General features: G+C 45.2%; 1 protein-coding gene across 2 annotated transcripts in view; it reads right to left on the minus strand.

Annotated features, from left to right (window-relative positions):
- Window positions 1-26,035, minus strand: part of TTC28 (tetratricopeptide repeat domain 28) — a gene marked incomplete at both ends in the record, with an annotated part of 616,677 nt that overhangs the window by 37,008 nt on the left and 553,634 nt on the right. For both annotated transcript variants that reach the window (XM_079717073.1, XM_079717072.1), the window contains one exon: window positions 957-1,097. In XM_079717073.1, coding sequence (XP_079573199.1) covers window positions 957-1,097 — 141 coding nt within the window. The remainder of the gene's footprint in view (window positions 1-956; window positions 1,098-26,035) is intronic.

The raw sequence follows: 26,035 nt of genomic DNA on the forward strand, positions 1-26,035 counted from the left end.
ACCAAGTTGCCACTTCCTACAGACCCAGCTCCTGGCTCCTGTCCCACTCGGATCGCCCCTGGGAAAGTAAACACACGTTTGTCACCGTGACAGCACAATAATGAGAGGAAACCAGGGCCTGGAGTAGGAGCAGACGGGGCACACAATGCCCCCCCACACAGGGCAGTCCGGCAGAGGCCGCCTCCACCCAGAGCACAGTCACTCCCTCCTGGGTGCCTAGCTCAACCTGCTGCCCTTCGAAGGCAGGGACCTCAGAGAGTCTGAGATGTCTTTCTGGAAAGGTCTCTCCAAATGTGACTCCCAGGTTGTTGCCAGGCAACCAAATGACAGCGGGACAGGTGCCCCTCAACCCCAACCTCCTGCCCCTGTTTATCTGGATGCAGCTCGGCTGTCACCCCCGGTGAAAAGGCACAGGGGTATGCTGGTTGGCAATTTCAACCCTGACCCATCTCGGAGCCGCTGAGGTCTATCTGGTCAAGTAACGGGGAGATGGGGCCTGGGTCTGGACGGGCTCTCCCCCAGCAACGCTGGCATCCACTCTTCCGGGCCTCCCTCAGTCTCAGGCCAGGAAGGTCAACACAGGGGCCTGGCCGTGAGTTACTGGCAAAAGCTGGCAAAGAAGTATGTGAAGTCACTCCGTGTGGCTTCTGCCTGGTGTCCGGGAAATCAGCTCCAAGGTCACGGGAAGAAGCGGCCGACCATGCCCTGGGCCTCCCGTCCCAGCCAAGGCGGACTGTCACATCAAGCCTGTTACCGCTTCCTCCCCTCACCCGGAGGGGCTGCTGTGACGCCCAGGCCCTGGGGAGCGGGGGCCCGGGAGTACCACGCTCACTCCTGCAGACTCACATCCCAGCCAGAAGCCCAAGCAGCCAGAAGGAGCATCCCCCGAAAGCACGCTATCCACGCTGCCGGGCCGCCCTGCCTGGCACCAGCCCAGGAGGCAGGGCCACACATACCTGTTAAAGAGGTTGTTGCGGCGAACCATCCGAAGAAAGCCAGTGGGGTCGGTGACCGAGTTGAGCCTATTGTTCATCTCCTCAAACTGCTGGTCCATGATGTCTCCGGCTTCACTCTCTGTCTCACTGCTGGCACAGGCCCTGTGGGGGAATGGCAGAGGAAGGGCGCTGAGCACTGCTGCAAGCCTGCTCCGAGGCCCCGTCAGTCCAGCAACCAGCGCGGCCCCACACGGCACCTCCCGAGTCCCCTCCTGCTCCCCCCAGCCTACACCCTGCCCAGTCGTGTCGCACTCCGCTGGCTGCATTCCCTGTGAACCTGCTGCAGGAAAGGGCTGGTCCGGCACCCAGGCTGCACTCCCTGCATCCAGCGTGTGCCCAACACAGACCGGGTGCTCAACCACCACTTGCTGTGTCCTGACTGCCAGCCGGCCGCTCCGCCAGCGCAGAGCTTGGGCGAGTGTGCTGTGCGGCAGGAGCCCCAGTCCATTCCAGCCCAGAACCAGTAATTAAGCACCTACCTATGCCAGGCACCATGCCATGTGGGGGCACACACAGCCCCCAAAGGCATTTTTCCAGACGAGGAGACAAACATGCACACAAGTGGCTGCAGTGCCAGGCAGAGGAGGACTTTGAAATGTAGGCTTGAGAAACGTTGCTGACTGGAGCCCATTTCCAAGCTCAGCATGAGGGTGTTATAATTTTTGAGTTAATAAATTCATATTTCCCCTGTGACAGACTGTAAAAGAACATCTCACAATGGATTTTAAATAAATAGAATTACCCAGAAGTGCCCTGATTCATCAGTATGATTAAAATAACAAAGGGCATATTAAACGTAAAAGCTGTGTCCTGTGGCCCTGTGAGGCCAAGACAGACGTGATGACATGGTCATGAAGGTGTCCGAGGGGGCGCTGGCCTCCTCCGGTCCTCACCGCACACCACTCCACCGAGGCTGAGGCTCAGCGAGGGCAGACCTCTGTGTGGAGTCCCGTCTTCCTTCAGCATCCTGATTACATGCAGACTTTGTGGAAATGCTGAGTGATGTCTGGCCCATGGATGACACCCAAACCACGTGGCAACTTTGTTTAAAGTCTCCTGCTGCCTAAGGAGCAGAGGGGAAGAGCGGAGAGTGCCAGGGCACTGGAGGCAGAGGACAGGCGCACAGACCAGCCACGTAAGCCACTCACATGCTGGAGAAGTGGGATCTGGAAAGGAACAGACTTCCTGCTCCCCAGAGGGAAAAGGCTCGGTGCCTTGAGATTTGGGTTTAAGGTGAGCATGGCCTGCTTCAAATGGCTAGGCTGGTGAGCCCGTGGCATCAGGATTACAGGACAGAGAAGGGGAATGACCCCCTCACTGGGTTGTCACAGAGCCAAATAAGACGCAGCGTGTGAAGCTGCTTAGTAAACCTGAAGGCTCTAAGTGAACGTCAACCCTGGTGAGATGTCCATTTTATGTGTCAACTTGACTGGGCCCTGGGGTGCCCGGATATTCGGTGAAACGTTATCCTAGGTGTGGCTGTGAGGGCGTTTCTGAGAGATTAACATTGGAACCTGTAGACTGAGGAAAGCAAACTGCCCTCCCCATGTGGGTGGGCCCCATTCAATCCACTGAGGGCCTGAATAGAACAAAAAGGGGGAGTAAGAGAGCACTCCCTGCCTGCCTACCTGCCTTCGAGCTGGGACACGGGTCTCCTCCCCCTTCAGATGTGGACAGATTGGAACTTACATCAACGGCTCTCCTGCGTGTCCAGCTCGCCCACGACAGATTTGGGACTTCTCAGCCTTCATAACGGTGTGAGCCAATTCCTCACAATAAACTTCCATGCATGTGTCTGTGTGTGTGTGCATGCACGTGCCCTATCTGTTCCTCTGGAGAACCTGGCATCAGGCACCAGATTCCGACTCAGCCATGCTCCTTGCAGAAGGTCACGCAAACGTCCCATCACTGGGAGAGGATCCCAGGAGCCGGAGCCCCAGAGAAGTGTCAGGACTGGGGCAGTCTTCAAGGGCGGCAGAGAGGTATGATTTCTGAGCCAGCTGCTGTCCTTCGTCCCAGAACCACACCGATGGCTGGTAAAGGCATTAGCCTGCCTTTCTTCCCAGCCAGACAATCTGGACATGACCCTTCAAACCCAGCACAGTGCCCAGCATACAGCAGGTACGCAAAGAGGAACTGCTGAACGAATGCCTATACTGGAGAGCATTTTACAACATGCAAAGTATTTTTACACAGATTTAATCCTATCTGTCCAACAAGCCTGTGAGGCAATCCTCGTCATCTCCACTTTATTTCTGAGGAGACTGAGGTCTGGAGAAGCTGAGGAACTTGGCCAAGGAGCACTAAGTGGTAGAGCCAGACCTGACCTCCTCGCCTCTCCCCCTCTAAGGCTCTAAGTGTCTCACACATTCCAAGTCTCTCTTTGCTGGGGTTTGACTAGGGGTAGAGGGGATGAATACAGGAAACAAAAGGAACCAGGAAACTTCCGAGCACCTAAACAAATCACCATGGCTTCCATCCTGTTGGAGAGCAGGAGCGAGGTTTTATTCCTCTCGCCACCCCACGGGCGTCAGTCGACAGGGTGAGCAGCTGAAGGCTTAAAATGCTCCCTTGGGAGCTGAGGGCCCTTCACAGAGACACTGGTAAATATCACTCAACAGGCTCTTCTGTCCAGGGACACATTTATCATCTGAACACGACGGCCTGCTTGGAGCTGAGAAATCTGCCTGTCATTCGGTGCTTTGCAAAGGCGAGAAGAATTGACTGGAACCGGTATCGGCCTCCATTATCTTGCAGCTCCGCTCGTGCTGTCAGCTGCGGACTGAGCCCTCAGAATCTCATACTTAATGGGGTTGTTTCCTATTTCCTGACCCTTCAGAGTATTAACACTGAAGGGAAAAACAAACAGGCGATGTCACAGATAAGGGAATCTCCCATTTACAAAACAAGCCTCATCTACACAGCAGGGATCCCGAGTGTCTTCCCATCAACGGTCGCCATATCACAATCACAGCCCCCTCGTTTCTCTGAGAGACTTTCTAGAGATGGCATATCAGCTAGTCTGATGTCATTCACTTTGATCCAGCAAGGATTACTGAGCAGGACCTACGTGCAAGAACCACAAAGGCCAAACAGAAGAGAGCCTCACTACGCCTGCCTTCAAGGCACATACCATCCTGTATGACTAGTGACTACTGGCTAAGGTGGGTTAAGAAGGAGGCAGGAGGGTATCAGCCTATAGCCAAGAGAGGGAGGGCATAAGAGCTTTCCTGGAATTAGCTGCATCTGAGCAGCATCTGAAGGATACAACTTTGACAGGTAGAGGCTGGGGTGGTGGCTGGGAGTGGGGGGATGGAACAGTATGAGGAGGTGTGGAGATAAGACAGTGTGGGGACTCTCTGGGGCCCAGGGAATAGCCCAAGTGAGCTGGAGAAGAGGGAAAGAGTGGCAGAGAGGAAGGAGAGAGTGGTGGAAGGCCTTGAACTTGGAAGGCAGTAGAGAGCTGTCAGTCCAGGCCTCTAAGCAGGGCATAGTGGGCTCAGGGCTGCTGTCTGAGAGATAGTCAACTGGCCCAGACTGCAGAATGCCGATTACAAGGGAAGGAGAAAGTCAGGTGGCTATTAACAGCACCTACTCAGAAGCAGCCCTGAAGGCCCGGGGTCGAGCCCAGTGGGGACTGTTGGTCCCTCACACCTACTAGAAACCCCATTCTCAGGAGTTACTACTGTGTTAATACATTAATGTGCCCTGGGCCTCAACACGCCAGGTGAGGCAAGCTTTCCACAAGCCCTCGGGCTCTGAGATCTGGGTAGTGGCTCCCTCCTCTGCCCCGAGCTCCCATCCCCTGTCTCCCTACAAATGGACAAGGCTGGCTGTAAACCCACCTTCCTGGTTCCTCCTCATTCTTTGCCCTCTATTATCACCAACAATGGTTCTGCTTGTCCTGTGGTTGGGCCGCCTATCTCATTAGTCTAGACCTGTGAACTAGGGTGGCAAGGTTGAGAGTGAGAAAGTGAGAACGAACAGGAGAAACATTACCAAACAGAGAACTTATCTTCCTGAAACTCATTGAAGGGAAAGGGTAAAAGACAACTAGCAGTTAATTTATGGCACACAGAGAAACTGAAAGTAGAAGCTAGTCTTCAGTGGAAGAGGAAGGGGTTCAGTTTGGACATGCTGAAAGTGCAGACAGGACACTGAGTTGGTGATGCCAAGTATGCAGATACTGATTCAATTATTTAGATGGTCTTCCTTCCAGAAGGGCTGGAGACTATTAGAAATCCTGGTGCTGAGGAGAGAGGTTGGGACCAACTGTTTGATATCTCATTCATTTATTCATTTAATAAATGTTATTAAGAATTTGTTATAAATATCCTGCTATACCACGCTCTGGTTCTAGGTAAAATGGAGTAAAAACACATTCCACCCCACCTTTCCGACTGAATACAACTATAAATTCTTGATGGGCTGCACAAAACAGGATATCTGAGGAATGTGAAAAGTAAACAATATCAGGCAAATGAGGGAGGAAAACCAGAATTCAAAGTGCCACCAAATCAGTACTGAGCTTCACATTCTTTGTCCCATCAGACAGGTCTCTCTGAAACCCCCAGATGTAGAAGCAGGAATCAGTGTGAACAGAGACCTCCAGGAGAAGCCCTCTGTTTCTGGCTCAGAGACACTACAGAAAATCTCCCATTTTTCTTATTCTTTCATTTCTGTTCTCATGTTCCAGGCCACAAACAAATCCTGTCAGTTGACCTACTCTAAAATAATTGCTAATGGAAGTCATTCAGATAGAACGGAAATGACACCAGAAAGAACTAGGAACATCAGGAAAGAAGGGAGAGTAACAGAAATATCAAATGTCTAAGTAGATATAATAGACTAGTCTTCTCCTAACACTGTCTGTTGGAGTTTTATTTATTTATTTTTATTTATATATTTTTTTATAAATTTAGTTTTATTTTTTATTTATTTATTTTTGGCTGTGTTGGGTCTTCGTTGCCGTGTGCAGGCTCTCTCTAGTTGTGGTGAGTGGGGACTGCTCTTCATTGCGGTGCATGGGCTTTTCATTGTGGTGTTTTCTCTTGTTGTGGAGCATGGGCTGTAGGCGCATGGGCTTCAGTAGTTGTAGCACACGGGCTTCAGTAGTTGTGGCTTGCAGGCTCTAGAGTGTAGGCTCAGTAGTTGTGGTGCATGGGCTTAGCTGCTCCACGGCATGTGGGGTTTTCCCGGACCAGAGATCAAACCCATGTCCCCTGCACTGGCAGGCGGATTCTTAACCATTGCACCACCAGGGAAATCCCCGGAGTTTTAATGTAGGTAGATGTAGTATGTAAGACAAATACAAGATGGGGAGGGGTGCTGGTAAAGGTTCCCATATGGTGATAAGACTTTTATATTTCTCTTGAATTAATAAAGTATCAATAGTAAGTAAACTGCAGACTATAAAAAGTATATATATATTATAATCTCTAGAACAACTACTTAAAAAGCTATAAAAAGAAACATAGTCAAACACACAAGAGATAAATTAAGGGACTTCAAAAAAAAAGTTCAAATAACCCAAAATAAGGCAAGAAAGGGGAAACAGAGGAATGAAAAACAGAGACTTAAACGAAAAACAAATATTAATATGACATACATAAATCCACACATATCAATAATTATATTAAAAGTAAATGGTCTAAATACAGAGACTGACAGAATGGAATTAAAAACACAATCTAATTAAATACTTTTACAAGAAATTCTCTTCAAATATGATACAGGAAGGTTTAAAGTAAAAGGATACAAAAAGATGTATCATGCAAATAGTATTCAAAACAAAGCTGGAGTGGTTACGTTAATATCAAAGTAGACTTCAAAGCAAAGAAAATTACCAGGGATAAAGAGGGACATTACACACTGATAAAAGGGCCAATTCACCGGAACATAAAATGGTTCTCAATGTGTATTCACCTATCAGCAGAGCTTCAAAATACATGATGTAAAAACTGACAGAACTGAAAAGAGAGGTGGATAAATTGACAGGGATTTTAATACTCCTTTCTTAGTAGTTGACAGAACTGGTAGACAGAAAATCAACAAGATACAGAAGAACTGAACAATACCATCAACCAACTGAATATAATTGAAATTTAGAGAAAACTCCACCCAACAAAAGTAGAACACATATTCTTGTCAAATGCATGGAGAATATTCCTTAGAATAGACCATACCTTGGGTCATAAAACAATCTTAACAAATTTTAAATAATGCAAAATATGCCCTCTGCCCACCATGGAATTAGATTTGAAAGCAAAAAAATGAAAGTTAACAGGAAAATCTCCCAACACTTGGAAACCAAACAACACACTTCTAAATAACTGTCAAAGAAGAAGCCTTAGGAGAAACTAGGAAAATATTTTGAACTGAACAAAACTGAAAATACAACATAAATTTGTGGGACACAGATAAAGCCTTAGAGATAAGTAAATAGCATTAAATGCTTATATTAAAAAGGGCTGAAATGACAAGAAGGTGGGGGTAGCAATACTCATATCAGACAAAACAGACTTTAAAACAAAAGCCATAAAGAAAGATAAAGAAAGACACTATATAATGACAAAAGGATCAATACAAGAAGGTGATATTACACTCATTAACATAAAGGCACCCAATATAGGAGCACCTAAATACATAAAATGAATACTAACAGACATAAAGGGAGAAGCTGATGGGAATACAATAACAGTAGGAGACTTCAACACCCCACTGACATCAATGGACAGATCTTTCAGACAGAAAATCAATAAGGCAACAGAGATCCTAAATGACACAATAGAACAGTTAGACTTAATTGATATTTTCAGGACATTACATCCAAAGGCACAGAATATATATTCTTTTCAAGCATACATGGAACATTCTCTAGGGTACACCACATACTAGAACACAAAACAAGCCTCAACAAATTTAAGAGGATAGAAATTATTTCAAGCATCTTTTGTGACCACAACGGCATGAAACTAGAGATCAACCACAGAGAGAAAAACAAGAAAAAAACGATTACATGGAGACTAAAAAACATGCTACTAAAAAACCAGTGGGTGAAAGATGAAATCAAAGAGGAAATTTTAAAAATGCCTCAAGACAATAAACACACAACCATAAAAAATCTATGGGATGCAGCAAAAACGTCCTAGAGGTAAGTCCATAGTGATACAGGCCTTCCTCAAAAAAAGAGAAAAATCTCAAATAACCTAACCTACCACCTAAAAGAATTAGAAAAAGAAGAACAAAACCTAACATCAGCAGAAGAAAAGAAATAATAAAGAGAGCAAATAAATAAAATAGAGATAAAAATAACAATAGAAAAATCAATAAAACCAAGGTCTGGTTTTTTGAAAGGATAGACAAAATTGACAAACTTCTGGCCTGGCTCACCAAGAAGAAAAGAGAGAGGACCCAAATAAACAAAATAAGAAATGAAAAAGGATAAATAACCAATACCTCAGAAATACAAAGAAGCATAAAAACAATTATATGAACAATTATATGCCAACAATTTGGACAATCTAAAAGAAATGGACAAGTTTCTAGAAACATACAGCCCACCAAAAGTGAATCAAGAAGAAATAGATACTCTGAACTGACCAATCACTAGAAGGGAAATAGAATCTGTAATTAAAAAGAAAAAAACTTCCCTGCAAACAAAAGTTCAGGACCAGATGGCTTCACTGGGGAATTCTGCCAAACATACAAAGAACTTATACCCATCCTTCTCAAACTCTTCCAAAAGACTGAAGAGGAGGGAACATTCCCAAAGTCATTCTACGAAGCGAACAATCACCCTGATACCAAAACCAGACAAAGACACTACCAAAAAAGAAAGTTATAGGCCAATATCTTTGATGTATAGATGCAAAAATCCACAACAAAATATTATCAAACCAAATCCAACAACACACAAAAAGGATCATAACCATGATCAAGTTGGATTCATTCCAAGGTCACAAGGAAGGTTCAACATATGCAAATGAATGTGATACATCACAATAACAAAAGACAAAAACCACATGATTATCTCAATAGATGCAGAAAAAGCATTTTATAAAATGCTTCATCCATTCATGATAAAAACTCTCACCAAAGTGGGTATAGAGGGAGCTTATCACGACATAATAAAAGCTATTTATGACAAACCCAGAGCCAACATAACACTCAATGGTGAAAAGCTGAAAGCCTTCCCACTAAAATCTGGAACAAGACAAGGATGCCCACTATCACCACTTCTATTCAACACAGTATTTTGGAAGTCCTAGCTACAGCAATCAGACAAGAAAAATAAATAAAAGGCATCCAAATTGGAAGGGAAGAGGTAAAATTGTCATTATATGCAGATGACATGATACTCTAGATAGAAAACCCTAAAGACTCCACACAAAAACTATTAAAACTGATAAATGAATTCAGCAAGGTAGAAGGATACGAGATTAACATACAGAAATCTATTGCATTTCTCTGCACTAACGATGAAATATCAGAAAGAGAAAGTAAAAAAAAAAAAATCCCATTAAAAAATACCTGGGAGGGCTTTCCTAGTGGCGCAGTGGTTGAGAGTCCGCCTGCCAATGCGGGGGACATGGGTTCATGCCCCGGTCTGGGAAGATCCCACATGCCGCAGAGCGGCTGGGCCCGTGAGCCATGGCCACTGAGCCTGCACGTCCGGAGCCTGTGCTCCTCAACGGGAGAGGCCACAACAGTGAGAGGCCTGCGTACCACCAAAAAAAAAAACCTGGGAATAAACCTGACCAAGGGGGTAAAAGATTTATATGCTGAGAACTATAAAACATTGATAAAGGAAACTGAAGATGATTCAAAGAAATGCAAAGAAATCCAACGATCTTGAAGTGGAAGAATTAATATTGTTAAAATGGCCGTACTGCCCAAAGCAATTTAAGATTTAATGTGATCCCTATCAAATTATCCCATGGAATTTTTCACAGAACTAGAACAAACAATCCTAAAATTTATATGGAACAACTAAAGACCCAGAATTGCCAAAGCAATTCTGAGGAAAAAGAACAAAGCTGGAGGCATAACCTTCCCAGACTTCAGACAATACTACAAAGCTACAGTAATCAAAACAGTGTGGTATTGGCACAAAAACAGACATATAGATCAATGGAACAGAATAGACCACACATGGTCAGTTGATCTTCAACAAAGAAGGTAAACATATACAATGGAGAAAAGATAGTTTCTTTAGCAAGTGGTGTTGGGAAAGCTGGACAGCCGCATGTAAATCAATGAAGTTAGAACTCTCCCTCATGCCATACACAAAAATAAACTCAAAATGGCTTAAAGACTTAAAGACATGACATCATAAAACTCCTAGAAGAGAACATAAGCAAAACCTTCTCTGACATAAATTGTAGTAATGTTTTCTTAGGTCAGTCTCCCAAGACAAAAGAAATAAAAACAAAAATAAACAAATGGGACCTAATAAAACTTATAAGCTTTTGCACAGAAAAGGAAACCACAAACAAAAGGAAAAGACAACCTACAAACTGGTAGAAAATATTTGCAAACGATGCGACCAACAAGGGCTTAATTTCCAAAATATACAAACAGCTCATACAGCTCAATATCAAAACAAAAAAAACCCCAATCAAAAAATGAGCAGAAGACCTAAATAGACATTTCTCCAAAGAAGACATACAGATGGCCAAGAGACACAAGACACTCAACATCACTAATTATTAGAGAAATGCAAACCACAACTACAATAAGGAATCACTTTACACTGGTCAGCACAACCTTCATCAAAAAGTCTACAAAGAATAAATCCTGGGGCTTCCCTTGGTGGCACAGTGGTTAAGAATCCGCCTGCCAATGCAGGGGACACGGGTTCAAGCCCTGGTCCGGGAAGATCCCACATGCCGCAGAGCAACTAAGTCCGTGCACCACAACTACTGAGCCTGCACTCTAGAGTCTGTGAGCCACAACTACTGAACCCACATGCCACAACTAATGAAGCCCGCACGCCGAGAGCCTGTGCTCCGCAACAAGAGAAGCCACCGCAATGAGAGGCCCGCGCACTGCAAGGAAGAGTAGCCCCCGCTCACCGCAACTAGAAAAAATAAAGCCCGCGTGCAGCAACAAAGACCCAACGCAGCCAAAAATGAATGAATGAATGAATTAATTTTTTTAAAAAAAGGAATAAATCCTGGAAAGGATTTGGAGAAAAGGGAACACTCCTACACTGTTGGTGGGAATGTAAATTGGTGCAGCCACTATGGAGAACAGTATGGAAGTTCCTTAAAAAACTAAAAATAGAGTTACCATATGATCCAACAATCCTACTCCTGGGCATATATCCAGAAAAGACAAAAACTCTAATTCAAAAAGAAACATGCATCTCAATGTTCATAGCAGCACTATTTACAATAGCCAAGACATGGAAATACCTAAATGTCCATTGACAGAGGGATGGATAAAGAAGATGTGGGGTGTGTGTGTTTGTGTGTGTGTGTGTGTGTATGTATATACATATGTGTATATATGTGTATATATATACATACATACACATATATACACACACACAATGGAATATTACTCAGCCATAAATAAGAATGAAATAATGCCATTTGCAGCAACATGGATGGACCTAGACATTATCATACTAAGTGAAGTAAGTCAGACAAAGACAAATATCATATGATATCACTTGTATGTGGCATCTAAAAAAATGATATAAATGGACTTATTTACAAAACAGAAACAGTCTCACAGATATAGAAAACAAACTTATGGTTACCAAAGGGGAAGGGGGGAGGGATAAATTAGGAGATGGGATTAAAAGATACACACTACTGTATATAAGATAGATAAACAAGGATTTACTGTATAGCACAGGAAACTATATTCAATATCCTGTAATAACTATAATGGAAAAGAATCTGCAAAAGGATATACATATAACTGAACAACTTTGCTATACACTTGAAACTAACACAACATTGAAAATCAATAATACTTCAATTTAAAAAAAAGAAAAAAAGGGCTGATATTAATAACTAAGCTTCCACTTTAATAAACTAGAAAACAATAGAGCAAAATAAACCAAAATAAACAGAGGCAGTAAAATAATAGAGCAGGGATCAATGAAATTGAAAAGATCAATGAAATTAAAACAATACCTTTTTTAAAAAATGATAAAGGAAAAAGTTGGTTCCATGAAAAAAATTTTAAAAATCAATAAAATCTCTATCCAGGCAGACCAAGAAGAGAAAAGGCAAAATTTATCAATATTGGGAATGAAAGAGGAAATGTAACTATTGACCCCACAGAAATTAAAGGGATAAAAAAGGAATACTACAAACAACTCTACACATATGGATTCAACAACTTAGATGAAATGGATCAATTACTCACAAACCGCAAAGTACTAAAATGCATCCAAAATGAAATAGATAACCTGAATAGTCCTATAACTACTAAAGAATTATATTCATAGTTGAAAACCATCCAAACTAGAAATCTCCAGGTCCAGATGGTTTCAATGGCAAATTCTACCAAACATTTAAAGAAGAAATAATACCAATTCTACACAATCTCTTCCAGGAACCTGAAGAAAGAACACTTCCCAACTCATTTTATGAGGCTTATATTACCCTGATACCAAAAGCAGACAAAGATAATATGGGGAAAAAACCCCTGCAGACCAATATTCCACAGATCAAATGCAAACAGACATAACAAACAAAAAGTATTTACACCACAGTCAAAGGGGAGTACGGTTATTCCAGGAATGTAAATTTGTTCAATATTTGAAAAATCAATCAATATAATCCACCATATTAACAGACTAAAGAAAAAAATACATGTTTAAATCATTTGATGCAGAAAAGCATTTGACAAAATCTAACACCAATTCATAATGAAAACATACAAACTAAGAATAAAAGAGAACTTCATCAACCTGATACAGAGCAGCTACAACAAGCCTACGGCTGATACCATCCTTTATGATCAAAGACTGAATGCTTACCTTGGGAACAAGGTAAGGATGTCAGCTCACACCATTCCTGTGCTTATTTGCACATCAACACAGTCCTGGCAGTCTTAGCCAGTGCAAAAAGGCAACAGAAGGAAATAAAAGAGTAAACAGATTGGAAAGGAAGAAAAGAATCTACTTACACAAGACATTACTGTCTATGTAGAAAAGACTCTATACAAAAAGACTCCTAAAACCACTGAGTTTCACAAGGTTGTGGGATACAATATCAACACAAAAAACTCAGCATTTCTATATACTAGCAACAAACAATTACAAAATGAAATTTTTAAATGGTTCCATTTATAATAGCTCCAAAAATAAAATACTTAGGTGTAAATCTAACAAAACATGTATATGGTATGTATGCTGAAAACTACAAAATGTGATGGAAGAAATCAAAAAAAGATTTAAATAAATGCAGAGACATACAATGTTCATGGATTTTAAGACTCAACACAATAATGACAGCAGTTTTTCCCAAATTGATCTATAAGTTTAACGTAATTCCAGTCAAAATATCAAGCCATTTATGTTGCTGTAGAGAAGCTGATTCGAAAATTTATATGAAAAGGCAAATGAACTACAGCAGGGAAAGCAATTCTGAAGAAGCAGAATAAAGTTGGAGAAATGACCCTGCCAGATTTTAAGACTTGCTATAAAGCTACAGTAACAAAGATAGTGTGGTATTGGTAAAAGGATAGAAATATAGATCAATGAGACAGAATAGCGTCCAAAAATAGACCCATCTGAATATGGACAATTAACTTTAGACAAAGGTGCAAAGACAGCTTAGCAGAGGAAGTCTTTTCAATAAATGGTTTGGGAACAACTGGACATCCACATACAAAAAAATGAACCTTCTAAAAATGAACCTCAGACTAAATCTTACACACTGTACAAAAACTAAGTCAAAATGAACCACAGATCTAAATATAACAATGTAAAACTATAAAACTCTTAGAAGAAAATATAGGAGAACATTTCTGTGACCTGGGGTTAGTGACATATTTCTTAGATTCATTTCACCAAAAGCATGATCCAGAAAGAAAAAATTGATAAAACTGATGTCATAAAAATTAAGAACTTTTGCTCTGTGAAACACACTGTTAAGAGAAGAAAAAGACAAGCTATGGACTGAGAGAAAATATTTGTAAACCCATATCTGTCAGAGGACTTATATTTAGAATATATAAAATATCTAGAATATATAAAGAACTTTTAAACTCAACAAGAAAACATACAGCTCAATTTGAAAAATGGGCAAAAGACTTGAAGTGACTACTTCGCCAAAGAAAATATACGGATGGCAAATAAGCACATGAAGAAATGTTCAATATTATTTTGCCATTAGAGAAATGCAAATTAAAAGATGTCACTACACATCTATTTGAATGGCTCATATTTTAAAATGCTGACAATATCAGGTGCTGGTGAGACAGATCAACTGGGACCCTAATATACTGCTGGTGGGGATGCAAAATGGTATAGTCATTCTCAAAAATACTTTTCAGTTTCTTATAAAATGAAATACATATTTACCATATGACCCAGCAATTCCACTCCTGAAGAAATGAATTTATTTACCCTATTTACCCTAAAGAAATGGAAACTTATGTTACATAAAAACCTGTCAATGAATATTTATAGCAGTTCTAGTCATAACTACCCCAAACTAGAACCAACCCAAAGTTCCTTCAGCAAGTGAATGGATAAGCAAACTGTGGTACCTCCATAAAATGGTCGCCAGGGGTTAGGGGTAGAGGGAGGTATAGGATATGAGTATAAGAAGACAGAGGGCTTCCCTGGTGGCGCAGTGGTTGGGAGTCCGCCTGCCGATGCAGGGGACACGGGTTCGTGCCCCGGTCCGGGAGGATCCCACGTACCGCGGAGCGGCTGGGCCCCTGAGCCATGGCCGCTGAGCCTGCGCGTCCGGAGCCTGTGCTCCACAGCGGGAGAGGCCACAACAGTGAGAGGCCCGCATACCCGGGGAAAAAAAAAAAAAAAGAAGAAGACAGAGTTATTTAGGTTATAGAACTTTTCTGTATCCTAATCGTGGTGGTGGTCACACAAATCTATACATGTATTAAAACTCATAGAACTGACACCAGAAGAATAAAATTTACTGTGTGCCAGTTATCCATTTATTGCCTCTGTGCTCCAAATTCACCCTGTGTTGCCTGCTCCGAGATAATGGACCACAGCCCTTTAAATATTTTTTCCTTTGCCAGCGGGCAGAGTTCTGAGCACTGTCAGTAGGCAGCTCTGGAGAGACAGGCAGGAGGAAGGGGTTCTGCCCTCCTGGTTCTGCTGTGCTTGTTTGGCGGGCTCCTGCTGGGCAGGTACCTTCTCCAGTGTCCAGTGCCTGCAGCTCGGGTGGTTTCCCTACAACCCCAGTTCTGCAGTGCATGGCAGCCGGCAGCCTCCAGTGACCATCAACTTGCCCTGGTGACCACCCCTAGGGTGGTTCTGTAGTGGACTGAGACACCTCCCTGTGAACAGCTTCCCATAGCACCCTAGACAGCATATTTCCAGCAAATTCTGCGGGTGGATTTCCAGCAAGTTCCACTGGTGTGGCACCACAGCAACTTCTCTGCCACTGGGTGAGCCATGGCAGTGCCGCTCCAACAAGGTCCTCAGCCCTCAATGGGGGTGGGTTGGGCTGGGGTCTTCCTCCGCAGGTACTCAATCTCAGGGGTAGTGACTGCTCCTTACACCTGCTATTCCTGTATTCTTTAGAATACTTTTACTAGCCAATCCCTTTTCATTCTAATCTCTGTTAGAGTATCTATCTATCCATGTTCAAATTACTGGGTGGTTTCTTGTTCTTGCCTTGATTCTGACTGATACATACCGTACGTTAATTAAAAAACATATACTAAATCCTGCTATTACTAAATCCTGAAAGGAATTCAGAAAAGCAAGATAAACTTTGGTGCCACTCATTCATCCATCTGGCCATCAGGTCAACCAACCCTCAAAACCATTCATTGTGCAACCAGTGTGTGCCAGGCCCTAAGCTGGGGCTGGGATCACTTCAAATGAAGACAGCCTCTAACCTTGACAAACTAATCTCTGCAACACAAAAAATAAATTATTACATAGTGCCACGTATGTGTATAGAGATAGATTAAATGAAGTATCAGCAGGGGATGAGAGAGAGAGAGAGAGAGAGAGAGAGGGAGAGAGAGAGAGAGAGAAAGAGAGAGAGAGAGAAAGAGAGAGGGGCCAAATATGAGAATATGAACGGATAAGCAGCCAGTGGTTGTGCAGAGAGAGCCCCTGGAGCACTTGGACACATGGCCTGGTTTTGATCACCCTTCTGATGGCCATGATCTGAAACAGAAGGAAAGGCAGAGAAGCGCCGGCTTTGCAGACAAAACTGGTGGTCACAGTTCAGCAAAGGGGAGACCAGAGGCCTGGAAGGAGAGAATAGATGTGGGCTGGGTGGCAAGGTGGGAGAAGAGGAGATGGGAGGCTGCACAGCACTGGGAAGTTGGGGCTGCACTCAACGCCTTTCTCCCTGTTCTGCCCACATTCCAGTCCTGTTGGCCCAGCTCTGGACCCTTGGCCTGCCTGCCTGTCCTGCCCCCTGGGCCTGACACTATCTCCCCACCCCTCTGGCTCTCCAGGCCAAAGGATTCTGGCTCTGACTTGCCTCCCTGGCCCTTTCCTGGACGTTCGACGGAGGTAGAGTTCTCTGTTCTTGCTCCAGGCCCCTGACTTAGCATTTGCCCAGCAGCCAGAGTCCTGGCTGGACCTGGCCCCAGCTCCCTGCATGGGGATGGGCGGGAGGTTGAGGTTTAGATCATTTTGGTCATGGAGAACAGTGAGGGCAAAGGTTAAAGTCAGTACAAGCTGGCCTAGGTGCAGGACGGTGGCACGGGTCCTGGTGAGGGGCTGAGAAGGAAGCTGGAGAGTCCAGTAGGTGGGCAGTGGCTTCTCCATGGCGCCCACCTGCCCTGCCAGCATCTGCTCCTGGGACCCTGTGAGAAGACCAGCGCCCCCTGCTCTGGGGAATATAAATCATGCCGTCACAGAGGCAAGCTCCAAAATGCTGTTCACACGCAGCTTTCCCCAGAGACAGAAACGGCCCATGAATCAACCGCCACAGAGCCGTGCCAGAGCTGTCCTATTCTCGGGGACAGGGCTTGGCTAGAGGCTCCAGAGAGGATTTTCATTTGCAAGGATGGCCTCCTGATCTCTCCAAGTACACGCTCTCTGTCATCCCTCTGACAGTTGTGACTGAAGCGCTACACAAGTACACTTTATGTTTCAACAACCCTTCGCTAACTCATTCCTTCTTCACGCCCCCACCGTCTCTAGGCTTCTTTTGCACTGGTAACCAGTTACTTGCCAAAGACCAACCATTTGCAACCCTGAAGCTAGAACAATGGGTGAGAAGCCCCATCTTCAGTTTCGGGTGCACAGGTCAGTGAGGCAGCTCCTGTGTCACTAGTCCCATGTCTGATGGAATCAGCTCAAGGGCAGGAAATGTCCCTTCTTTCAAAACAAAGACCTCTTTATAACTGAAAAAACTTGAGGAGGCAAGAGTTAGCTCATTTGCTGCCACTGTGTATAATCATTTTGGGCTTCCTCATAACGAGGCCAGGTCTGACTGTGCCAGCACCCTGCGTTACAGGAGTCCAGAGCTAGGTGGCAGAGAATGTCTTGGAGATATGAAAAGATGCACAGAAGACAGGTACGATGGGCATTTACTGGGCTTTGCACAGCCAGTCAGCCAACAGCTGAAAAGACCAGAAACTGAAAATCCCAGAAGCCACTTAGCAAGAGTCTCAGAAACTAAAGACATGCGACTTTGGGAACTCGAGATTTCTGAGACCTTTGAAATTTTCCCATGTGAATTACTTGCTAGTCCCTGTGTGTTTTTTTGTAGTGATTATAAGTGAAACTTAAGATGAAAAGAGCCTGGGGCTTACTTTTAGGGACAGCAAGGAAAGGAGGAGCTGGAGAAGAAGCGTCCTACTCCGTGGTGTCTCATATAGAAGAACCAAAGAAACAGAGGTGCCGATGTGAGGCTTTAAAGCAGGAAACAGGCTATAACTTCAGGATGGGAGGAGGTGGTGGTGTAGTAGACAACTCTGGGGCATCTGCCCTGGTCACAACGATTCTACTTCTAGAAATTGCCTCCCTGATCCATAGTGCCACAGAGGAGAGTTCCTAGCACCAAGTTTATACCTGATGATGCCCACTGCTGACTGGACCAGAGATGGACATCTGCTCTAAGCGAGCCAATCAGATTCCTTTCCCGAGAGTTCGTGTGTCGGAATTCAGGGAAAGCTGAGGGTGACTTCCTGTGGCTGTGAGCACAGCAGCTGCTTAGGGTGGCCCTTTTCCCACTCTGGGACTAGAAGCAAGGAGCAAACCAGAGGGTCTGCAGCAGGGGGTGCACAAGGAAGTGGTTGAGCAGTGATGGGAACCAGGCTGCCCCGTGCAGCCCAGGGCTCCCCACAGCTTTCCTTTCCTATCCTAAGCTTGCCCTTGGGTTTCACGGGACTCCTCGTCCCCATAACCTTATTATAAATCCCCCTTTTTGGTTTAAGCAAACTTTTGAGAGGATTGTTGTTGGGGGACAGGAAGAGGAGGATTGAGAGGTGTCCTTGGAGACCTATGTAGCGTTACTGCAGAGAGCCGGTGCCACAGCTGCCCAAGTTGCCCTGGCATCATTCCACATGGTGGGGCACACAGAAGATAGGCCAGCAAGAGTTCAGTGGGTAGGAAGGGTGTGAGCTGCACACCAGAGAAAGATGTGCCAGAATCACCCGGGAGGGCAGGAGCAAGGTGAAGGCTATTCTCAGAAAACCCTTCCCAGTGAGGCCACTCATATCATGTACCAGACTTCACAACCAGAGGGAATTCGTACAGCAAGAGCAGACTCTGAGGTTAAATCCACTGGTTCAAGTCCACACTACTGGTGTCCCCTGCCTCCCCCCACCCCACCACAGCATTCACTGTCAGCACTGCCCAGGGGTATTGCTGTTTCTTATCAGAAAGTCAAAGTCACTGGCACCTCCTCATCTCGCTGGAAATGCTTCTATTAGGATGAAACTAGGTGTAGTTCCTTGCTCCTCTACTTGACTCTAGAAATTACTTTTCTTTGCGTCGTCTCAAGATGGTAATCCACACTATTATCTAACAGTTAGTATTTACAGAACAAACCTTCTGTTGGTCTGAAGACAAATGATTATATTCACCTTCCAGGAATCTACACACACACACACACACACACACACACACACAATCAGTAAGTTCTGATATGTGCTATGGTTGTTAAAGTGATATTAGAAGTCCTCTTCTGAAATGCCTTCTTAAAGTGATCATTTGAATTAAAAACAAAAAAGCCTCCTGCCTTTGGGATCCAGCACAGTTTTAACTCAGAAGCACTTTGTGAATACCCTGAGTATATCACGGCCTGGAATTATCTAGTCTGTACTTAAGAGGAGGAACATGGGTTTTTTCCTAGTTTTTCTTCCTTCAGTAAATACAGTGATCAAACAAATGAGAAGGTTTCACTTCCACTACTAGCTCAATAGCCTCTGTGCAGGAGGATGGAAAGACTGTAATCAATTGGAAGGTCCCATTACTTGGTCTCTCATTTTTGAAATCTCTGCTGAGAACGTGTTGGCAATGGAGAGCTCTCCTGACAATGCAACTCCAGAACCCTCTCCACTGTCGATGTGGCTTCATCACATCAGTAAAGACCCTTTCAGCCAACACAGACACCGTGTGCTGTAGTGGAAAGAGCCAAGGCCCAGCATTGGGGAGACCCAGGCTTGACTCCCTCTCTCCTGGTCACCACCTGTAACCAGGGTAAGCAAGCCTCTCTTCTAAAGTGGGGATAATGATGGGACTGCTGAAATGATGGAACCAGCAGGCAATGGAGGCTTTTCTCTTTCCAATTCTGCCAATACATGTGTGCACTGCATGAGAAGGAGACACATTCACAAGCTCAGGTACATCCAGGAAAGAAAGTCATCCTGACCACAGAGAATTGCTTTGAGCACCAAAAGAGAGTATAGGTGAAGCCCTTTGTAAAAGGCAGACTGTACAGTTAAGAGTTATCACTGTGTTGTACTACAAGCACTTAATAGGATTTTTAGCCATACCAATATGCGCTTTCCCTGTTGAAAACGCCAAAAGCTAGGGAAAAAATAGTATGGTGGCAATCTTGTTTACTTTCTTTTAACTCTAGAAGTAAAATATACTTGAGGTAAATATTTAAATTGGTTTAAAAGGAAACCAAGTGAGGATGAAAAAGCCCCTCTGTCCCCCCACCAAGTGAACGCTGCTCCCATCGTGTGGGCAGAGAAGCCTGTAGGATAGCCGCGCGCGTGCGTGCATGCGTGTGTGTAGGGAACAGAATGTCAGAAAGAGACCTTTTTAACTGAGGTGCCAGTTAACGTCACCACTGAGGGGCAGGCACTCTGCCTCAGCTCCCCATGTGCGGATGCCCACAGGAAATGGCTCTGAGAACCTGTCCTAGGACTCTAGGACTCTTGGGTACCCAGCAAGATCAAGGGTCAAAGAGGGCCCAGAGAGTAGGGGGTAAGGAGACTTGTGAACAGATTCTTTGGTGAGAGCTCCCCCCACACAGTGAGTCCCCATCACACCCTCTTGGGAAAGGAGTGAAGGGTGCCTCTCCCACCTCGAGCCTGGTGGGGGTGTTTTCAGGGGGTACCACTCACAGAGCCTGGAAATGTGCACCTGAAGCTGGGAGAGAGACTGGAGGGACAGGAGCCCAACTCTTGCTGGGGGAGGGGGAGTCTCACTGTCCCACTCTTGCCCCTGCCCAGCTGGGGAGGGACCAGCCGGCACTACTAGAGTTTGCTGGGGTTGGGCCCACTTGTGGTCCACAGGGAGGGGACAGCGGACATGACTCATCTCAGCTTCTGTCCAACAAGGCCACCTGGAGAGGCCCGAGGAAGTGCAGCACTGGCTGCCAAGGGCTGAGAAGGTATCTCAGGGAGCATGCATGAGAAAGATGGAGGACTAGAGGTACATCCACATGGGTCCAGCAAGCTGCAGGGCAACTCCAAAGAGCCTTCAAAGGGCCCACAAGGAGCAATATTCCACTTTAACCATGTGTCAAACGCAACATTCCCAAAGCCTCCTACTGAGCAGGAACAGTCTCCTGACCTGCCCTCCTGCCACCCCTTGAGACAGCAGTAACGGTGGATGGAGGCCTGTCCCTCACCCTCAGCAGCCTTCCAGCCCAAGGCAGGCCCAGGCGAGTGTCTCCTAGGCCATAGTGGGACCAACCCTGGCTGCTACAGATGACCGCATTCAGGTTAGTGGCCAGTGGAATTTAAATGGGCTCCTAATTTACTTGATAACAAGAGTGTATCTTGGGCTTTCTTCTCTTCTGGCCCAGGAAACCATCTTGCCCTTAGCCATGGAGGAAGGAAAGCATCCTTATCCTCTTCCTGGATTCTTTCCTAAAGTCAAGCTTTTGCTCAAAATTGAGGAGAGAACTGCCCTGCTCCTTCCCACTCATCACGTGGGGCCCAGCACTCAGAGCCCATCCTGTGCAACAAGCCTTGGGGTGGCAGCCACTCTATCTAGGCGGGAGATGTTTTCTGCCAGGAAAATCCACAAACAAATGGGTTTCTGCTCTCTGAGCAGTGAAGTAAGGGAGCTAAAGTGTCAAAAACACATAGTCCCGGACGGGGTGCGCTCATTCTCCCAGATATTCTGAGGGCCTGCACGGTGCAAGATGCCAAAAGACCCCACAAAGTTTAAGAGTCTGTGGCCTCAGGACCCCCCAGCCTGGGGGCGGGGAGCTGAAACGCAGACAGACTTAACTCTACCACAAGCCAGGAGCTGCGAAGTCTGCAGGGCAGGGGGACTGGGGGCTGCAGGGCAGGGGAGTAGTCAAGGAAGTTCCTTTCCGTCCCCTCAGAGGCAGCGGCACTTGAGACACATGAAGGAAAGATCCAGAGCTGGGGCAGGTGGGGATGACAGAGTGGACTATCTGGCGGGGAGGACGCAGCTGAAGTGAAAGGATAAAAATGGCATTAAGGGAAAATGCATAACTATTGTCAGACTAATCTTCCTAAAACCAGCACCCTGATTCAGCATTAAGTGTGTGAGTGCCACAGATGCTGTCCCAGGAGACGGGGTGCAGACGCAGGCTGTTCAAGGTCACTGTCATCTGGCGCATGTCCGCCTTTCGGGTCTCTCCTCCCACCACCGCCTGAGACAAGCCTGCTCCATCCAGACCAGGGAGTGCTCCAGTCACGCCCACACCGAGCAGCATGCCACCTCTCGGCTTTGCTGCGGCCGTGCCCTCGGCCTGGACTCCCCTCCACACCAACCCCGCCCTGCCTCCACACGTGGAGACCACATCTTTCTGTCAAAGCCAGCTCAGAGGCCTTCTCCTCTAGAAAGCTTCCCTGAACGCCTCTCCATCCCCTGCATATTTCTAGGTGGACAACTCCTAAGGTCCAGACAAAGGAGCCTTGCAGCCAGCTCATCTTCACCCCGCGCTGGACAGACAGGGGTGGAGGTGCGGCCCTTTCTCACATGTCTCCGGCCCTCACAAGGCCTAGCACAGTGCAGAGCTCAGCTCCTGGGAGACACATCTCAGCACCAGCACTGCACCACCAACACCACGGAGAAATGCTTCACTGCAAAACCCACCCACAGGTTAGCCTCAGTCCCCTCCCAGGAGAACCGCACCAGTCACTGGAAAAGCAAAACATGCACCTTTAAGTAAACAGTGCCTACAGCAACTGTAAAGTGCCTTTCTTCCATTTCCTTCCTTGAATCTTGAACTTTCTTTATGTGAGGTGACCAAAGAAAGGCGGAATTGCTACAGAAAGGATTTTTTTAAAGCATGGTTGGGTTTGGGGCCAGAATTCTGGAGCGCCAGAGGATCCTGTGCCCTTGGAGGCTGGTCCCAAATGCCCGGCGCTTTCTATAACAGGGCGTGGCTATTCTTTTCCCACCCTGGTTGGAGACTAAGGGCTCACGATGGCCCTGCTTCACTTCGTCACGGAGCATGTGAGGGTGTCCAGAGCGTGTGGTGGTGAGGACACGAGATGAGTGCGTGTGTCACTGTGAGAAGTGAGCGTGTCATGTGAGAGCTGTACATGTGAAGGGTGTGTGTTGTGAGGGTAGGTGAGGGTGTGTGCAGACAAAGCATTCTATCAGGGGAGTGGCTCTAGGACCTTCCCCAGGCATCTGAAATAAGGTACCCATTCTCATCCGTAGAGCCCCCCAATTCCCAGTCCAAAGGGCAACAGAGCTAGGACATGTTCTTAGTAACAGCAGAAGGCAGTAACTGAGCCCCAGGGCCTTGATGCTGAGAGGGAGACTCAGAGGAGTGCAGGCACCTGTCCTAGGCCCCATAAGGAATAAGCAGCAGAACTGGACCCAGGAGCCAGGGGGGTGCGAATTCAGGCCTGTGCCTTCCCACGCCGCCATCCCTGCCTCCACGGGCTCGGAAGCTGCCTGATCCAAGGAACATCCAAGGCAACTGGGGACTGTGGAGCCCAAAGTCCACAGAGGTGGTTCCATTACCTCAGCCCTCTCAGCAGCAGCCCTTCCCGTATGCTCTGCGTGCCTTTTAATTTCATTTGATCCTATGTTCTTGCGGAAAACACAGGCTATTATAACTGAAAATGGTTTTCGAAGATTACCACGAGGTCCATTTCCCTTGTCCACTAAGAGCCAAGAAGGTCTGTGGGAGGAACATTTGCATCCATGACGAACACCCTACAGATCATCTAGGATCATGTAAACGTGGAGGGATTGAGGGCAGGAAGCTGAAGTGTGGGGTGTGGGCGTTCCTTTACCAGCTGTTAATGAGAGACCTGCCCGAGTTAGTCTTTAAAGTTTTTTGTTTCCTACAACTGCACTAATACAAATTATATTAAAAAGCCAAATGAGCCCTTTAACAAATGAAAAAGAGATGAGGGTTTAGGATAATGAGAATATTATAGCAAAGCTCCTACTGTGTCTGCTTGTAATGGGAGCCCTGCAGCTAGACCTGCATGTGATGCTGTAAGAAAGCCCCTCAGAGTTGTGACGAATGCAACCAGCCCTAATATGTCATAATGGAAATGCATATTCCAATGCAACACAGTCTCTCCTTACCGAGGAAAATGGGAGGGGCTGCATGGTAGTTTTATTTATAATCCTCTAAATCTAGGTAAATTGCATGCATTTGAAATTTCTATACAAATTATGTCACCAAGAACTACCAAACTGAGTCTGTTTAATAGGTCTGGGTAAAGAGACCAGTGGACAGAGAAGGTCAAGGCGTGGCTAAGCACTGGGCAAAGGCCGTGGGAGGGGAGTTCTTTTTCATGTGGGGCACAGTCCCTTAAAGCTTCTAAAATCACTTCTAAAATCACTCCCTATTCCTGAGATCTTTTGTTAAGACGTTTAATTAAAACAGAGAAACTAGTTGAGGGGGAATGTGACTCCTATGCTTCTAGGAGGAATGGTGAAAGGTCTCTGATTTCCCCGACTTCTGTGATGATTTCTGAATAGTTATAGTCACGTTTGTTATTGCTAAACTGAACTCTGGGTGGAAACAGTTCCCTGTCCACTTGCAGTGTTTGTTTCCTGAGGAGAAACACTGGTTTTCTGAAACAAGTCAAAGTGATACAGGATTTTCCTTTGTTAATATCAAAGTCTTTGGCCTGGGGGTGGGGGAGAACTTGTTCCCTCTCTCTTTCTCTCTCAGCAAAGCATATTTCCTTCTCTCTCTAATTGGATTTTCTAAAAGGATCCGTTTCCCCTCCTCTATTCCAGATGCTTGGAGTACAGCACTGTACAAAAAGCCACTGGCTGGTGTTGTTCTTGTCTTTTTCTGCCACATTAACCCAGTAGGGGGTTTAACAGCTCGAGATTTTGAAAAGCTGTTGTCAAGTCGTGAAAGCCCCCAAATGCAACTTAAATGGTTATTAGCTGGTGGGAAACATCTCCTGCATTCTAATACCTCCATTTAAATAACAATAATAAATAAATAATAACAATAAGAGTAAACTCCATGCCTTCGCAGCCATGATTATACCCTACCACCCACAGTCCATGGCTAATTCACAAAGGGCCTGGGGGTGAGGGTGCAGCTTTGGCTGGCTGGACGCTCCTGATTTTGCAGCCAGCCAGCAGGGGTCGCCCAAGCCATTTAACAGCTAACTCAAGCTTCCATGACACCGTGGATAATTCCTTTAAACAATCCAAGGCATAGACAAAAGAGCCAAGGGGGTTCCTTGCTCTATTAAAAGCCCTGAAACACATGTATTTGCCAAATGGAAAGGTGCAGAATTAATTGGAAAAGAGATGAAATTTGTATTCCTTAGCAACCTTGGGCGTTTTGTAATTAATAAATATTTGTAAAACCTTTGACAAATATGAAGTACCATATATGTGCTAAACAAAACAAGCTTTTGTGAGCATCAGAATATACCTGTGGTACATTCCATATTAGATCAAAAGACATAAAAGTTAAGAATAAGAGAAATGATAACAGTGCCATATAGTGGCCCTTTATCACGTGCCAGGTATTTTCCCTATGTTATTGCTTTCATCATGATCTATCAAGGAAGATATTATTATTATGACCATTTCATAGGCTTTTGTCAAAAGCCCCTGAAGGTTCTGTGAGATTCAGTCACTTGCCCTAAGAAGTCCAGCCAGTTAAGTAGAAGAGCCCAGATTCAAACTGGGCTTTACATCCAACTCTTCCCAACTCCCAAACTGGTGTTCTTTCTACAGCCCTCTTGTATAGCCACCATAACAAAATGTATGAATTCCTTATGCCAGGGATTCTCTAAAGGAAAACCTATCACAGAAAAAGAAAAAAAGGACCAGCCATTTTTAGAATAATTAATGAAGTGCAAATTGTATAAGTAATACGAAAAAAAAAAAAAAAAGAACTGAGTTGGCTATGGGGCTTCTAAAATAATGTCTCAAGTGGTTTTATTTCATTATGTATATTCAATACTCTATAAACTGTCTACAGATGTGAAAATTATAGTAAATATGTTCTACAGTCTTAATT

The sequence above is a fragment of the Hyperoodon ampullatus genome, assembly GCF_949752795.1.
Source record: "Hyperoodon ampullatus genome assembly, chromosome: 13".
NCBI lineage: Eukaryota > Metazoa > Chordata > Mammalia > Artiodactyla > Ziphiidae > Hyperoodon > Hyperoodon ampullatus.